At 38.0% G+C, this 16,888-nt stretch overlaps 1 protein-coding gene across 8 annotated transcripts in view; it reads left to right on the top strand.

Annotated features, from left to right (window-relative positions):
• Positions 1-12,126, top strand: part of ADAM23 (ADAM metallopeptidase domain 23) — a 68,704-nt gene extending 56,578 nt beyond the window's left edge. For 2 of the 8 annotated variants that reach the window (XM_015634959.3, XM_015634957.3), the window contains one exon: positions 8,769-12,126. In XM_015634959.3, coding sequence (XP_015490445.1) covers positions 8,769-8,817 — 49 coding nt within the window. In that variant the 3' untranslated portion in view covers positions 8,818-12,126. Of the gene's footprint in view, positions 1-1,214; positions 2,609-4,796; positions 4,852-8,768 lie in introns of those variants that run through there. The other 6 variants (XM_015634956.3, XR_004498244.1, XM_015634958.3 and 3 more) reach the window with 6 other exon arrangements.
• Positions 12,127-16,888: the final 4,762 nt, after the last annotated feature.

The raw sequence follows: 16,888 nt of genomic DNA, 5'->3' as shown, positions 1-16,888 counted from the left end.
GTGTTCCCTCCTGTGATAATCTGGATGGAAAATGATCCTGCAGTGTGGTGGTTATTAAAACCTTCCTCTTCTGGTTTGTCAAGCATCTGAGTGCAGTGACTAGAGGGGCTTATTGAGCTGAAACATAGGGATTTTTATTTTTCTTCATAAATGCCCCTTTACTGGTAGCAAAATTCTGGTTTATTAATAATACAATTTATTTGGTAAATAAATTAAAATGCTTAGTAAAACATAAGGCATAGATCCTTACAGTAAGGTACAACACATGAAAGTAGTCTCTTTCTAAGTACTTTTAAGACAAACTGTGTCCATAAAATGGCTTATCAGTGATCCTCTTAGATCTCTGTATTTTGAAACTGGGATTCAACAGTTGGAGTACTCCAGTCTCTTAAATACATGGTTGCTGTTTAGTCATATTACCTATTCTACAAGCTTGATTTTTTTTATATTTGTCCTTTTCTATTACCTGACCATAATTGTTTTATATATTATCTTTTGTTTAAAATGATTTAATTATTTTATATTTATAGTAAATAAAACCAATACTGATTTACTTTACTGAAAGAGTAAACTGCTGTTTGGTGATTAGATGTGCACCATTAAATCGATACACATCCCTGGGCACTTAACAACCATGGAACAGAGTGAGAAGAGGGATGTAAAAGGTGGTGATTTGGCACATCTTTATCTAATTTATGACTGTTACTATCAATTAATCATTGTACCTCTCTTGTGAGAAGATGGCATTCTATGGCTAGAAAGAAATTGGCTTAAGCCTTGAAAAATGCTAATGAAATTACAGATAAATCACTTGCTGTGTTTTGAGTTATTTGTTCTGTGAGATCATTTGATGAAATCCAGAGTAAGCCATGGATCTCAGTCAGATATGGTAGCTCATTAGGCTGCTGTTGCTAGCAAGCCTTAATTGGAACCACAATGCCTGCAGGATGGCACTTACCCTCCACCTTGCTTACTCCTGTTAATTTGAGTCAGGTGTGGCTTAAAGGTAAGTCCAAATAAGATACATTCTTCCAAGTTGTGCAAAATTACCTTTTGATTTGTGTTGGTAAATTTGTGCACTGTTCATCTGTAAAGCTCACTATATTTTTCTTCAGTCCAAGTATTTTATTCATATTCCAGCATACTTTTTGTGTAGGAACTGCAGGAAGCAATTTTTAAAACTTTTTTAAAAAGTTTTTCTTTTGGCTAATCAGAATCTCCAGAAGCACTGAGGTGACAAACATGTAGTGGAAGCAGTAAAGTTAAGTGGCCACAGTAAACTTTAAACCTTAGGGTAAGTGCTTATTGCAGTGTGTGGGGCTGGGCAGGAGGTTTTGTGATACCAACCTAATAGCTTAAAACTATCAGTTGTTGCAGCTGCCCTTGCTCTTTCTTTGCTGCTCTCTGGCTGCTCCTCTCTCTTCCTCATGTTAGCTGTGTGACAGTTTTCCAAACTCAGTTTCAGAATAATTAATTAGGAAATTCCAATTACTTTGTAAAAATGTTGGTTTCGGGAGAGTAGGATAGGAGGTAAGAATTGTTTTTGAAGGCTATTCCTGAATATGTAAATGGTTAAATAAAAAATATGTGAGATGCTGCAGAAGAATTGTTGAGTTGCTTTCATTTTACCTTGAATTCAGATGCAATGTTTTACATCAAAGACTGCAAGAGGAAGTTTTTGTACAGAGCAAACGTTACTCAAGCCTATTGTCAGTTTTCCTCTGTCCTGTGTAAACAGAGCACTTAAGGGTCAATTATGAATATCTTATTTAGGTGTTCTCTTGCCCTTTTCAGAAAATTGCACGAACATATTTTGTGCTGCTTCCTTTTGTTGCTCTTTTTTTCTGCTCCACCCTTCCCCATTCTGTTGTTCAGTAGCTTCTTGAGGTTTATGAAGAGATGCTTTGATGTTTGGAAAGCTCAGTGGAAATAGACTTTTATTTCAACTGTCATTCTCTATTATATAATCCTTTGCTTTTGTTAAACAATTGTAAATTTAGCATTGATGTAACTGTAGGGAGTCTGGACTCTGATGAGTAAGTGGTGGTAGATACTCTCAGCTCAAATTAAAATATCTACACCTTTCAGGAGCTCCATGAAAAAAGAGAAGGGTTTTTGATTTTTTTATTTCTTTCTCATTTTCTGTAGTCTTAAAACATACAGCAGTCATACTTTTCCCTCTAAGATAAGGAATTATTCACAACTATCTTAGTGTCCTCAGCTGACTGTTCATGCAGCAGGTAATGGAGTAAGTTACAATGGAATTCACTGTCTAATACCAGGTTTTTATCAATGGTAGAAGTCAGCATAGCACAATGCAGAGACCAACAGCTTTGTTTGTTCCTATTGTTGAAGAAAAATAAGTTAAGTTGGCCTTGTTGAGACTGTCTAGAGGCATCACCTTGTGTGCTGTCTGTATGCCCTGAATTGTTTGACTACCCTTCAGATGCTTCACATAATGTGAATGAAGTCGTTGGTTCTTATGTCTGTCTTACCCTAATCCTTTATCACAGGTCCTAGTGCCACCAATCTTATAATAGGCTCCATCGCTGGTGCCATCCTGGTAGCAGCTATTGTCCTTGGGGGGACAGGATGGGGCTTTAAGTAAGCAATGCCGCATGTCTTCTCTTCGGTGGCTCTGGCATTTCTATTTCTTGCTTATATCACTAAATTTTGAGTTCCTGCTACAAGAGTTCCCCAGACTCTAACAAACGGCTTTAAATAAGAAAAGAAATTACACATGCAGTAAACAAGCAGAGGAAATGGATTTGAAAAGAGCAAATGTTACCAGGGTGCAAAGTTGAATAACAATAAAAGAATTAGGTGAATTCATGAAAATTAAATTAACACTTAAGGAACAAGGTCTTTTTTCACCTCCATTCAGTGGCATTGTTCTCAGAAGCTGATTACATTGGTTAAAAAGCCCCCAAAAGATATGTGTCTTATTTTGAATGTAGTAGTACTTTCAAACTGCTCAGCTTTTTGACAAATGAGCAATGCTGTGTAAATGATCAGGTGGAAGGAGCAGAGTAGTTTTCAGGAACAACTGATTGGACAGAGTTGACTCAGGAATAGCAGACCTAACTTGTTTGTGGTTTCTGTTTTAATTACTATTATTATTGATACACAATTAAAAAAATAAATTCAGGTTCAGAGAGACCATTTTGAAATCTTGAGTGTTCTCCTGAAAGATGAAAGCATTTATCTCCCAATTCTAGTTTGATGTGTTCTGTAACTATGAACTAGCAGATTAGCCATTCCACTTGGGTCTGTTAAAAGAAACAGAGTCTTGTACAAAGGTACTTAATTCCTACCCTTTTTGCAGTGTCCATTCTGCCCATTTGAATGGTCTGTATTTGGTAAAAAAATATCTCCCTTTAGAATCAGTGTTTATAACCTAACAGATCATGGAAGTAATTAAGTACAAGTGATTTCTCATGGTATTTAAAGTAGTTTCTTTTCAATAACATGAATCAAGGTTAAGCCATGATACAACAATAAGCCATAATTCTTCAAGAAGAGTAAGTAGTAGTAGTAATAATAATAATTCAAAAAACATTTTTTATGGGCTCTACTCATATTTCATGTCAAAGTTTGTGAAGAAAAAAACGATTAAGGCAGTTATCAAAGCAGAATCTAGTGATAAGGTCTAATTTATCTCGTTATTCACTTTCAAAGGTCACCTGAAAATGTTTTACTTCTGGTTTATACTCTTATACTCTTTATTCTGGAAAATACTCTTATATTTTCAAAGTTTCAGCTGGCCTTAATTAAACATGCATATAGAAGCAAAATATTTCAAAATCTTTTTCAGGCCTGCTGAAAGCTGCAAATCAGCCTTTTCCCTTTCTCCTGGACAAGGCAATTACTCCCAGTTGCACTGCCTGTCACTGTTGGGTGTTCTCAGAAAGACTCAGCACCTGCCACATTCATTTTTCTCTCAGTGCCTGTTGCGAGGGTGCCCATGGGAATTAACCATGCTAGATTCTGTTGGGAAAAAGTCAGCTTACCCTTTTGGATGAGTTTTTTTACCCTTAGAGACATTTATCCATTACTTAGCAATTCATAGACTTTGCAGAAACAGGGTGTGCATCCCTAGATGATAAGCTTGTACTGCACAAGGTAGTTTGCTGAAAACAAAATACATGTCATGAAAATATAAAATAGTCAGTTCTTCCTCTGAGTCTTTGCAAGCTGCATTTTGGTCACCTTTTGCCCTTTGCCATCAGCACTGCAGCCCCTGCCTCCAGCAGCCACAGAGCTTCAGACCTTGCACAAAAGAGAGGAGTAGGACAATCCCTCCCTGTCTAAAACAATACAGGATTTAATTGATTATTTCTTCTTCATGTTTCACAATTCTCAAACTGCTGTCACAAGTGGTCAGCTTTGCACCCTGGTGTCATTTGTTTGCTCAAAGGGAGAAGTTCATTATCCCTACAGAGGATCTGCACTGGAAATGCCTCCTGAAGCTCTTACTTTCACAAGAGCAAGATACAACTGTTTATTCTGTAGCAGAACCTCAAATACACTGGCCTGGCCTAGCTCACAGCTTGAAGTGCATGTTTCTTCTGGGGGCCAGAGGGGAACAGAAGAGGCTTTTCAGCTTGTACACAAAGAGGGCTAGCACATGTAGACCCCTGATACCTGGCTTCAGATAGATCTGGAGGGACAGAGGAGGATAATAAAGGGATTTTTTCTTTTCTTTTTTTTAAGCAAGTGATATATTTAGTCTCTGCAACTATGAGAGAAGATAGCTAATGCTTTACAAACTGGGAGATGTGATTTCTGTTTCACAGGTTATCAGATGTTCATATGAACATACGGTACTGTGATGTCAAGTCCATATCAAACGTAAGCTGCAACTAAGCAAACTTTGTTCATGAACCGAGGTGGGGGGTGGGGGTTGGAGGGGAAGTGTAAAAGAAGGCTTGATGCAAATTCAGAGAAACAAAGTAAAAACAGCTCAACAAACAACTTCCAGTTTCAAGAATGAATCCAAGGTTAATTGTCAATCAAGTTAATGTGTGGGCAGAATAGGAAAGAAAATTTTAACTGACAATTTTGCAGAATATAGAATCTCATTAGACATCTCAGGTGGCTTAAAGGCTGTGGTTAAAAACCTTGTTAAGAAGTAGATTTTACTCAGTTGAGCCTTGCATAGTACTTTTAAATCTGTTGGTATTTAGACAGCAGTAAGAACTTAACTTTGGTGCAGCAAGTCTGTGCAAGGTTTCAGTATACAGTGTTTAATATAGGAAGGACATTTTTATCATTAGAGAGTATCTCCAGGGCTGACACTTTTTTTCCTAGCACATATTCTAGCACTCAGTTCTGCTACGCTACTGCAGTAATACAAGTAAATTAATGCTTTTGTTACTGACTTCAACAGCGATTTGGTAACAAAATACTGCTAAGAGGTAATATTAGTAAGAGTGATGTGCAAACGCACATTAAAAGCTGCTGCTTGTTATAGCAGAATACAAAAGTGGCAGATAGAGAATTGATTGTAGTCACAATTCTATTTCCAGCAATTGTTCCTCACTAAAGAGCTGCAAGGTTTTCTGTTTCTTTAACAGAAGATTAATGGAGGAACCAAAGACTTACCCAGCTATAAGAGATGCTGAGGTTGAGCACTGGTCTGTGTGGTTGTGTTTAGACCCTAAAGGTTTTCACAAGTTAAAGCAGTGGAATGCTGGTGGCAATTTTATGCAGAAGGAGGTTTTGGTCCCTTACCAGCATTTCCATCAAGCATGAATTGTGGACCAAAATCCAGTCATCACTGCACAAACAGCAGCTAGAATCAAACATGAGGTATTTTCTCATTTTTTTGCCAAACCACTGGAATAAATGGAAGATCGGTGTCTTATTTTAAGTTGCTTTTTTTAATCCCTCATTTTGTTAATTTTAATCAGTTTTGTAGCAAAAGTTAATTTATTTAAGCTCTTCTTCAGCATTTGAACCATGCTTTAGGAATTCCTATGAAAACATTAGCTAGTTGAAATGATTAAAATACTGGGTTTGCATAAAATCTGCATATACTTTAATAAAGCTTTGTACTTACATGATCACACACAGGGGCACACATTTGCCAGTAATGTACTCTATGACCACATTCCTAGTTGGTTGCACAAAAGAATGCAGCAGATTGCAGCAAGGCATTTCTTGAATACATCCAGCCCTTTTTGAAACCAGTTTTTCTTTTCTGAAATATTGGGTTTTTGTAAATATGACCATGTCAGGCAGTGATGTGCTGTAGCATGGAGTGCTTTCTTGATTAAAAATAACCCATACTTTTCTTTTTGTTAGAGACTCTTTTTCTGGTTGGATTACAGACAGAAAGGCTGACACTCATTATTAAAAGAGGCATTAAAAACTTTAAATGCAAATAAGTTGATGTTCTAAGATCTTCCACATAAACCAACAGAAGACTAGGAAGCAGCATCATTCTCCTGGGTGTTCTTCCATAGAGGACACTTCTGCTCCCTTACCATTTAACTGAAACATAGCAGAAGGAACCTTGTACTGCTATAACTTCTAGCTATAAATGGTGGAAATACCCAGAAACTGCTACTCAACTACTCTCCTTTATTGTAATTTTCTTGGGGAAGAGGGAGACTTGTTCTATTTGACAATTTAAATTAGGCTACTAATTGTCTTCATTTTAGTATTATAATGGTTGTTAATTCAGGATGAAGTTGTTAAAGCAGGTCAGGTAATCAGAACAGAATTTCAATTCCTACAGGGTAACACCTCCCTGCCCACCTCTGAAGTGCTATGATGGCAGCTCTTGTTAAAGCTTTGCATGTGTGTACCGTTTCCTTATTGACACTGTACCTCATAGTTCCGTATTTTGGGCTCTTATTTTAGTTCTTCACGTTTCTCTCTCTTATACAACACTGTTAGCAGAATATCCTAAGTGAAGAAAGGCAGTGGTTTGGTCAGTACCTTGTTCCTCAAAGGCTGTATTTCTGCTGAATAAAATTAGGAAATAAGTAAAGATATGGTTTGGACAGATCACAGAATGTATTATGAGGCTTGTACTGGAACAGTACACTAGTGAAGATTGGGTTAGAAAAGAACAGATAGGATAAAAGTCAAAAGAGTTTTGTTAGATTGTACTGGGAAGCTAGCATAACATCTATCCTCTGTACCATGTTCTAAGACTTTAAAGTCCATTTCTTTAATTAAAATAAGCTCAGGTAACAATGTAATTCAGTGTCTGTTTTAAGGACTTGTCCTCTTCGAGCAAACGGGAATTTGGTACTTCCCATATAATAGAAGGACAAGTCATGTCATCTGGATTTTCCATCTCCATTGTCAATTCAAAAGGACTAATTAGTTGTTTGTCAGTAATACTTGAATTCAGGATGCTAGACAGTATTTAAAAGGAGGAGGTGGGGGGAAGCAAAGCAGACATGTCCTTTTCCCGTTTAAATTGTCAGGACAAGCAGATGCACAGCAGCCTTTAACTCACATTTAACCAAGTTATGTAATATTCAGACTACCTATCTGGCAGTTTTGCAAGTTGGCCTGAAAATTAATTTTCTAATCACAAATTTACCTGTAGTTTAGAGGACAAGGAATTGAGATACTGAGGTAATGTCAGCCTCACTCCAAAGGAGCTTTAGTACAGTAATGCTGGAGGGGAAAAGACTGAAAGATGAATACAGTAATCTTCTTTCAGAAACTAGCAATTCTTAAGCATTCATCTTGTACAAATCCAACCACAGGCATCCAAGGAAAAAGCCAAATTCAAGGATGCCCAAGAATTACCAGCCTCTGGAAGTCCTCTCAAAAAGATGTTGCCTTTGTATTAGTCTCAAACCACCGGTTAAACCTTATGTTTAGAATGAAAATTATAGCAATGGTAGAGGTTAACAGGGCTGCAGAAGATTGAAAATCCAGGGGTTGGTCTGTAGCTCTAGGGAATATATGAATTCCTGTTCTGTATTTTTTGCATGTTGGTTTGGTGGTGGTAGTGGTGTGTATGCCCAATGGTGAAACTAAATGCATGAGCCCCTTGCTTGATGCCCCACATAAAGCCAGATACTGGGGAGGTTGCACCCAACTTTTGTTGTTGCTTCCTAATGTCTTGCTGTTTGACATAGGACATCAACATCGCAGGAGATTGGATGTCACCAGCTTGCTGCCCACTGTTAACATTCAGTTCTAATCACACAACTGACAAAGCTGTCCAGTCTCCTTCGAATGCAATGTCTCAGCTGTCCTTTGCACCTTACTAAGATTCACAGCATTTATGGTCAATGGTGTGGTAAGAGCTCACAAAGGCACACACACTTTTGTCACATTGGGTTATAGAAAGTTAATTGTGGTGTAGCCACAGCTGAGCACATGCTCTGAGAACTCAAGCCTCAGGGCTGAAATGTTGCCATTCAAGTTACCAAGTCACACTTGTGACTCATTGTCTTTAGGTAGATGCATGCATTCTTGGCCTAGTGCATACAAGTTACCGGGAGCTGGGAAGTTGTACAAATTTAGAGCACCATTTGAAGTACTACAGAAGTTACTGATTTCTGTATGCCAGCATGCTCTTTAAACTGCATAAGGAAATCAGTACTTGATATCATGCTGAAGAAAGCATGCAACCAAATTCTTTAAACAGTTACCCCTTGAAAAAGTTACTGGTTAAACTGTGTCAGTGTGAGCCTTTTACTTTACTATGACCTTAGCAATGGCTTTGTTCCTGTTATATCTAACTAATGTCTTGCATTTTTCTCTTTCCACCTCCTTTTGATGCAACCTGGAAGAAATGTCAAAAAACGAAGGTTCGATCCAACTCAACAAGGCCCTATCTGAAGAAATGCCATTCAAAAAGCTGCTTCTTGCACTACTGGATTTTGGGTATGATGTCTTTGCTGTAGCTACACAGGAACTAAATCAGTACGGAAGAACATGAGAACAGTAACCATAAACACAAAGTTGGGATGTTGGGATATGAGTTGGTAGAACATTGTCCTCTTTGGAGATAAGTTGGAAATACTTCCTCTATTCACCTTCCTCCTGTTAACATTAACTGACAAGTGGTACAAGCAAACTGCTTCAAAAATCAGGTGTTTTTTTCCTTTTCTCAAATTACGAAGGAGACACACAGACCAAGTGCAATAAGAGAACTGTTCCAAAATAATGGAATTGCAAAAGATTCTTTCCCAGCCTGCTGGCACTCTAACTTCACTTGAGTTCGCATGACTTCCTTTTTCTTATCAAACTCCAGTGGCATGAGGAGCTAATTTTGAAAGGGTAACCTGCATGGCTCACATACAAACAACCAAGTTAGCAAGCTGACCCCAAGCAGAATGTGCAGCCCGATAAATACAAACCACTGGGAAGCCATTGCCAGGCTTCAATAGCTTTTCCAGCCAAGCAGTGCATTCTGCTGCTGGTCTTAAGGGTTCCCTGCACCTTGAGCTCACTGTCTACTTTGGACAGGAGCCTGTTGGGTATGGAAGCTACTAAATGATGGATGGAATTCTTCCAAGAAGGAAAAAGTGTAAATATGGAAATAAGATTTTGATGCATCATTTTCACAGATTATATATAAATATATATATATGAGAGAAAAGAATTTCCATATAAAAAGGTTCTATTCTTTATGTAAATCTATTTTTGATGTTGGGTTTGGTTTTGGGTTTTTTTTCCTCCCCATTTTTTCTGTAGCATGTTGTACAGCAGATGTTCTGGGCTTGCTCAAAAAAGGCAGATAACAGCATGCAGATGCAGGGAGTTCTGACACCAAACAGATGTGATCTAAAGTTTGTATGCTTGAAACCAAAAATAATTAAAATGTATAAATGCATATCTATGTATTGACTATAAGTCTGAATTACTTTTTTTGGCTGTTATACAGACTTTTCCATTATATAAGTAACACACTCTCAAACAAATCACAGAAGTGCCAAGCTCTTTTTTTTTTTTTTTTTAAGAAAAGCTACTTTTTTTTCCTGCCTAGATTCTGTAAAATAAAAACTTAAATAAGCCTTAAAGTACTCAAAAGAAGTTAAAGCTTGGAATGAGTTATTCTTGCCTTGCCTTCTACCCTTCCATTTGAAGCAGCTTGCAACGGTGATTGACTGACCTTTTTTAACTCACTCCCTGTATCTCTTTGATGCATGTCACTTTTCAAAGTTTAATGTAAGATTAGTACTTTGGCCCTTGGCTACTGGTAGCCAGTTACCATCACAACATGTGCAAAATCCCAGGTAATTTCAGGTGTGTTGTCATTACTTTTAGAGACACCTTCTGTACAAACACAGATTTTTAGACAGCAGTCCTGGGCAGCAGTCCTGTGTCCCTAGGAACCAGGCTCACCTGGCTACAACTGCCTTGAGAAAGGTTTGTGAAGAGATCTAGTTTAGGGCTCCCTTAAAGTACAGAGCTGAACAGTCTAGCTCATCCTTTTAATCTTGACTTAAATCATTTGGTAAGTGAAATAACTGAAAATTTAATTGCTGTGTCTGCTGATAATTAATCAGAATTAAAGACTTTTGTAATTCTGCATCTAATTTAAAAGTTGTAGCTTAGTAACAACAAAAGCCCAGTTACACTACTTCTGGCATCTTTGTTCAGAGGACATCCATTTCCCAAGTTAGCTTTAAAAGCCAAAACATAATGCTGCAGACATTTTCCTGTGAGTTATAAAACCTGATTTCAGTTATTTTTCTTATTATGATAATGTTCAATTCCATAGTCTCAATGTATTGGTTTTGATTCATAGTTATTAAATATTTTCAATCAGCTTTAACATAATCACATTTACACTTACTACATTATAAGTTAAAGGTGCTGCACACAGGTAGTTGACATTAATAGAAATTATAAACCTTATTCTAAAAGTTTTCTGCTTGGCTTTAATCAGAATCAAATAGTGACATTTCTCTATTGACAAACCAAAAATACTTGCAACTCTATTACGGTTCTCTAAAAGTGCTTTGATTGGGAACACAATGTCTAACTTTTTTCAGGTTCTGCTTCCAAAGCAGGCATAACCCACAACAGAAACACCAGTGGTATCAAAAATTACAATAAGTCAACTGGATATACATGAATTACCTGTGTAATAAACCTTGGAGAAGCATTTCACAAACAACATTGTTAGTGTGTGATGTGATGTTTTAAATCAGACCACAGTGGTCCCCAGCTACTATGTATATATGTTCAGTGCTGGAGTAACATTTTGATTTACACCAGCAGTTTCATAGCAATTAGGATTTCTTGACTGACTGAATGCTCCAGTCCTCAGCCACTGTGTGTATGGGAAGAACACACTTTCTGCCCTGTGTGTACATGACACAAGTGACAACACAGCCCAAAGCTGGCATAGGCTGAGGTGCTGGTAGACAGTTAAAAGACTGGATTTGTGATAGGTGTTGATTTTGTACATCCCCCTCACTGTGCTTTGGGAAGTGCATATCCATTTAGCAGTAACTTGTTCGTTGCAAAGCGTCACCAAAAGAAGACCAGGTTGATTCTGCCTCCATTTCATCCACTCTACTTTTGCTCCATTTTTTACCTATTCAGCTGGACAAGAAACTGTGGTAACTGTGTAGCTCATTCCAGTCTGCTGCATGATCTCATTGATTTGATCTGATACTCCTAAAAGAGAAGTCTGCAAGGCAAATTTACAGCTGTACAGGTGCATGTTCAAGAAACAGATCACTTAAGGCTGGAGTCTAACCAATTTTTCTTTACTATGCAAAGATGGGTATTGCACAAACAGATGAGACAAATGTCTAAGGAAATGCCATAGAATACTTGAAGTTATGTTTTAAGCCTAATCAGTCATGTTTTATATTCTTTACTGCTTCCACTGTTACTCTTCCTTTTAAAAATGATTTGTAATTATTTTTTAAAGTGCACAACTTGATGTTGTTATAAATCAAGTTTTTGTTTGAAGTTAATACTCATTCATATCCTGTTGGCTGCTAATGAATGGAAATTCAATAGTTCTGCATCTTAGCAAGATGAGTATTAAAAATGTCATGAACATGGAATGGAGTAGTTTTTAATTTTCAACTCTTTTGCTTATTTATTCTCTCAGTTTAATTTAATTTCTGTGTTCAAGGAATCATCACGTTTGTAGTAGTGGAAATTGAATGGAGTTTTCTTTTATGAAAGATCTCAAACTGTGTCAAATCTCACAGTGAGGCTCTGTCTGTGGGAGGACACTGCACGCAGCCTTTCTGCCGTGCATGGAACCAGCGCCTCGGCACCCAGGATGGGCCCAGCCTGCTTCAAGTCCCAGCTGCTGGCTACACTGAGTTCAGTGAGATCTGGAGGCTTTTCTTAGTTGAGGGTAGCCTTCCTTTTTCAGCTCAAAAATCTGAATCATATAATTACAAGAAGTCCAAATATAAGGCCCTTGAAGTATTCTTTAAATGATTACATCATAACAACCAGATACTATGGCCATCACTTTAATGGAATACTGAATGAAACTCCATTTCCCTTTTATTTTTTTGCCAGAATAACTCTAGTGAAGCCAGCCTGGGAAAATTAAATGCATGCATGTCACAGTTACCAGATAACTACTGATATTGTTTTGCTTTCTCCAGCTCCAGTCAGGGAAACAAAATACACTTTTGTGTTAGTGTCTCCCATGGTTGTGTATGAAAGGATGTTTCTCATTTAGAACAATAGACTGAGGGAACACTCTCAATAATGGATCCACTATTATCCACTTCTATTTCCTGTCATTTGAATATAGGATTTTATCTATAACCTCAATAAAAACATGCAACATTTTGGCTATAATTAGAATAGACAGTCATTCCTTAAAATAGAAGTTAAGGCTTTTGCAGCATATGAATAGAAAAGCAATATACAGATACATACCTGCTTTTGATTTTACAAGAAAAAATTCTTAGAACCCTTTTTGAAAGCTCCCTCAATTCCAGCACAAAACACTGAAGAGCGATCTTGCTGGGGCACTTACTATTGTGAACAAAACCAACACAACGCCAAGCCACGTTGTACAAACCCAAAACTGCCTCTTTGCTTCTAAATGCACTTCCTATAGATTCCTACCTCCAGGAGCTGAAAAGTTAATTTAACATGAATCATCCATCACTAATATCATAGAAACTGTTTAAGTGCCCAAAAAAAGCTTAAATTAAAACAAAAGTGACTAAGAATTTTAGTAGTAGAGATGCTCAAACCAGTACAATTGAAAGCAAAAGGTGACAAAAGACTTTTAACTTAAAATGACACACACTATAATTCAGTTCAGTGATTTATTGTTCACAACTCAGCAAGCACATTGTTGTAGGTTTGTGGAATAAGTTATTTAGTGGGAACAGGTAACACAAGAGGGGACACAACCCCTAGACACAAGGGGTCCACATCAAACCAGCATCAGCAGCCACAATGTGTTATTTCTGAACAACCCCAAACTACCAAGAGCAGCATAATTATGAATGCTCCAAGTTGTAGAAAACCCATAATCAAATGTCAATTAACTTTTTCTTATTAAAATTTTGTTCTAAAAAATCTTGGGATAAGTCTTGGGATAGCCCTCATCTTTACCACTAACACTGTAACTAGCATGCTTTAGTGTGGCACTTTCTGAGCCAGTATAAGAACTTCCCCTATCAAAGCTGGAAGCTCAAAGCATGGAAGAACTTAACACACATTTTACATGGTCCAAGTCCAGTTGTCAGACTTGATAAGCACAACACTCCACCGCTGTATATCATATGTTATAAATACAACATATATTACATCATACATTCATAGATTTCCTCAGCCATCAGTCCAGCTACTGAAGGCTGTGATTTTGCTTTGGAGTATGAAGCAATGTTTGCATCTGCACTACACAGAGAAGTTGAGAGGAAGACTAGTTATTGCAGCTGTATTTTAACCGGTGACAAAGGCATGAGCATAACACACTCCTTACATTACACACCAGTAACATGCTGTGGGTTATAACAGTTTTGCCTCTTGTGCAGAAAAAAAGTTCCCCCACTCATAACATGTGCTCCTTCACTGCAGTCTCAGCCGGACACTGTGCAGCCAAAAAACACCACAGGCAAACTAATTTTGATTTGTTTCTTATCTCCAGCTAAGATGGTGGTCAGTTTATTCTCATGAATGAAACATGTCTAAATATCTCAAACCTAGTGCTATTTTCATAAGCCTTAAGAAAAATTTTAAATGATAACTTCATGACAGCTGTGCTAAACCTAATTCCATATAAATTGCAGGAAGCCTATACTAACAACTGACAGCTCCCAGTCTGCCCACTTGACTTCTTTGAAAGTGTTTTGTGCATAATGGAAACAAGAAACAATATCCTTATGCATGTTGCCCACACTTTACATCCAAGATACAAATTTACAACTTGCCTTGAAATAGAATAAGCATGGACCTTATTAATTCAGTACAATTTTTCATAGATTGGGTCTTTGGACTGTTGAGGTTTTAACTATCTACCCGCTCTTAAGAGGGGATTTCTCAACACACATCACTCAGGGTGCTGTGAATTCACAGCACAGTGGAACACTCCTAATCAGTACATAAAAGCTTTACTGTTCCAAGAAAGGAGAATTTAGTATTGCAGAAAACTGAACGGATCTATCCCTAGCGTCTAATCCAGGTGATAGGGCACCTGGGTGCCTTTTGGAACTTCAGCACAACAACAAACAAAAAAAAGCACAGTACTTGTAACAGCAGAGTTATTTGCTTAGAGAAACAACCCCTCCTTCTCCCCTCCCAGCTGGCTACTGACCTGCAGACTAGCCAAGATAGAAGTTTATACACCCGAGGGTTAAAGAAGAAAGTGGCACCACCAGCACCAACTGATATTCCTGTGAGCCTGCAGGTTTGACAAGGTCCTAAGGACCTTTGGGTGGGAGTTGTGCTGAATGGCACCTTATGCTGTCAAGCTGAAGGAAGTGCCCAGACCCTACAGGCACAACACACCACTATTTTCCACTGGTCAGTGGTCCGAGCTGCGTGGCCACAGTGTTGGGGACACCAAGAGCTCCACCTGTCTATAGCAAAGCTTGACTTTGTGTGACTGCACTAAGATGCTTCTACTCCTCTCATCAGTTATGTAAACAGAGATGTTTATCTCCCTAACAAGGACCTCTTCCCAAAACATGATTTATAGCAGTCTGGTTTGCTCCAAAACACACCAATAATTGTGTAATTAGAGAATAAACATACAGAATTTGCAGTAGCAATGCTCATGGTTTTGTTAAACAGTCTCAATCTGTTCTTTCAAAGAGAAGGCTCAAGTTACTTTTAAGTACAAGCACCACAGTCTAAATGTCTATACTCCATTCATATATTTATGTTGGGATTTGATATATTCTGACCATTTCCTCCCCAGACCTTTTCCCTTGTCAACATGCCTCGTTCTGAGGGTGGCACAACAATGAAATCAGATGGAGGCAAAGTGCACAAGCAAGCCTATTTCCTTTGCAGTCAGTCACTTCTCCCCTATTTCCTTTCAGGCACATCTGAACTCTGTAATGCTATTTCAAGACTTGCTCCATTATGAAGTTACTTTTACAGATATTGTTAACAATAACATAGTTTACAGACAATAAATGCTTGACCAGGATTTCTGTGCAATGAAAAAGCAGTTCCAAGAAATGCAACAATTTTAGTGCCCTCCAACATTCACTGAAAAGCTTCAGGAAATTAAAGATTTTAAGTTCTGCTTTGTGTAATAAGGAGATCTTGAACACAAGACTGAAAATTGCCTCATTTGCAGAAAGAAAGAAAGAAACAATTCCATTACATTAGAGACTCCTGTGTGCTGTTGGATCAGAGGGCTAAGCAGGTAGGTAAAAGATTCAGGTCCATTACATTTTTGCTTCAGTTTTCCTTCCTCTGATTTGGCTGGGTATTTTTCACTTCAAACACAAGATCTCTAGGACAGGGCCTCAAAGGTGACCTTTAGCACCTAGGCCAGGGATCCCTGGGTTTAGGCAGAGCTGGTTGGCTGATAAGTTTGAGACAACCCCCCTCCCCAGGTATTCAAAAGAACTATAATCTTCATTAAATATGCTTTTTTTTTTTTAGCTGTGCCTAATCAGTAAAATGACAGGAAATAAAGGACCTTGTTGAATCAAACTATAGTATTTTCAGAAATTCCAAATTAAACTCACTACATAGAAATCCACTCTAGTATCACCTTTGTCACATCCCCTTTGAGAATAGGTTTCAAAGGGTACTTTTGTGAAATAAAAATGGGAGTTTCAAAGGCTGAGTGGTCTGACCTGATAAAAATAAATAAAATATATACTCAACTTTTTAAGAATACCCCTAAATGTTCTATCTGCCTCTATCATATGGTTCCTTACTGATAATGTATGTGTTTTGTCTCATCTAAGTATTCTAAATGACAGAACTTGTACGTCACTCAGAAAAATCACTCAAGAAGGTAGATTTCTCAGCCAATAAATTATTCATGACAGATCTGGCATATTAAAAAAAAACCAACTTTCTCCTCTGACAACAGTAGTGTACTTATAAGGCTTCACATCTGTCTTTTGAAGAGTTGCAAGTACTTTATAAGTGCCAAAGAACCCAGCAGGAACTAGTAGCAGAACACAGAGCAAAGCAGATGGTCCAGCAAACAGTCTGAGAATGAGCAGGCAACCAAGGAGAGACAAAGATCCCACAACTCCCTTTCACACAAAACAGAGTATATATCCTCATTACAGAATCTCCTGTTACCTATTTCTTGGCCCCAAATAATTTGCTATCCCTCTCCAATTTCTTCTTGAAGACTATTTTCCCAATCAGCTTTGAGTGGGAATGTGCAGGCTCCCAGCATGGGGGCATGGCTGCCAGAGGAGTGTCTGTGCTGTAGGGCGAGTGTGACAGTGGTAGGGCTGCCACCCCTCCTTGGCAGCCAACTGAC

Source organism: Parus major, chromosome 7 (assembly GCF_001522545.3).
Source record: "Parus major isolate Abel chromosome 7, Parus_major1.1, whole genome shotgun sequence".
NCBI lineage: Eukaryota > Metazoa > Chordata > Aves > Passeriformes > Paridae > Parus > Parus major.
Note: the sequence above shows the minus strand (reverse complement) of the source record. Positions and strands in the feature narration are given on the sequence as shown.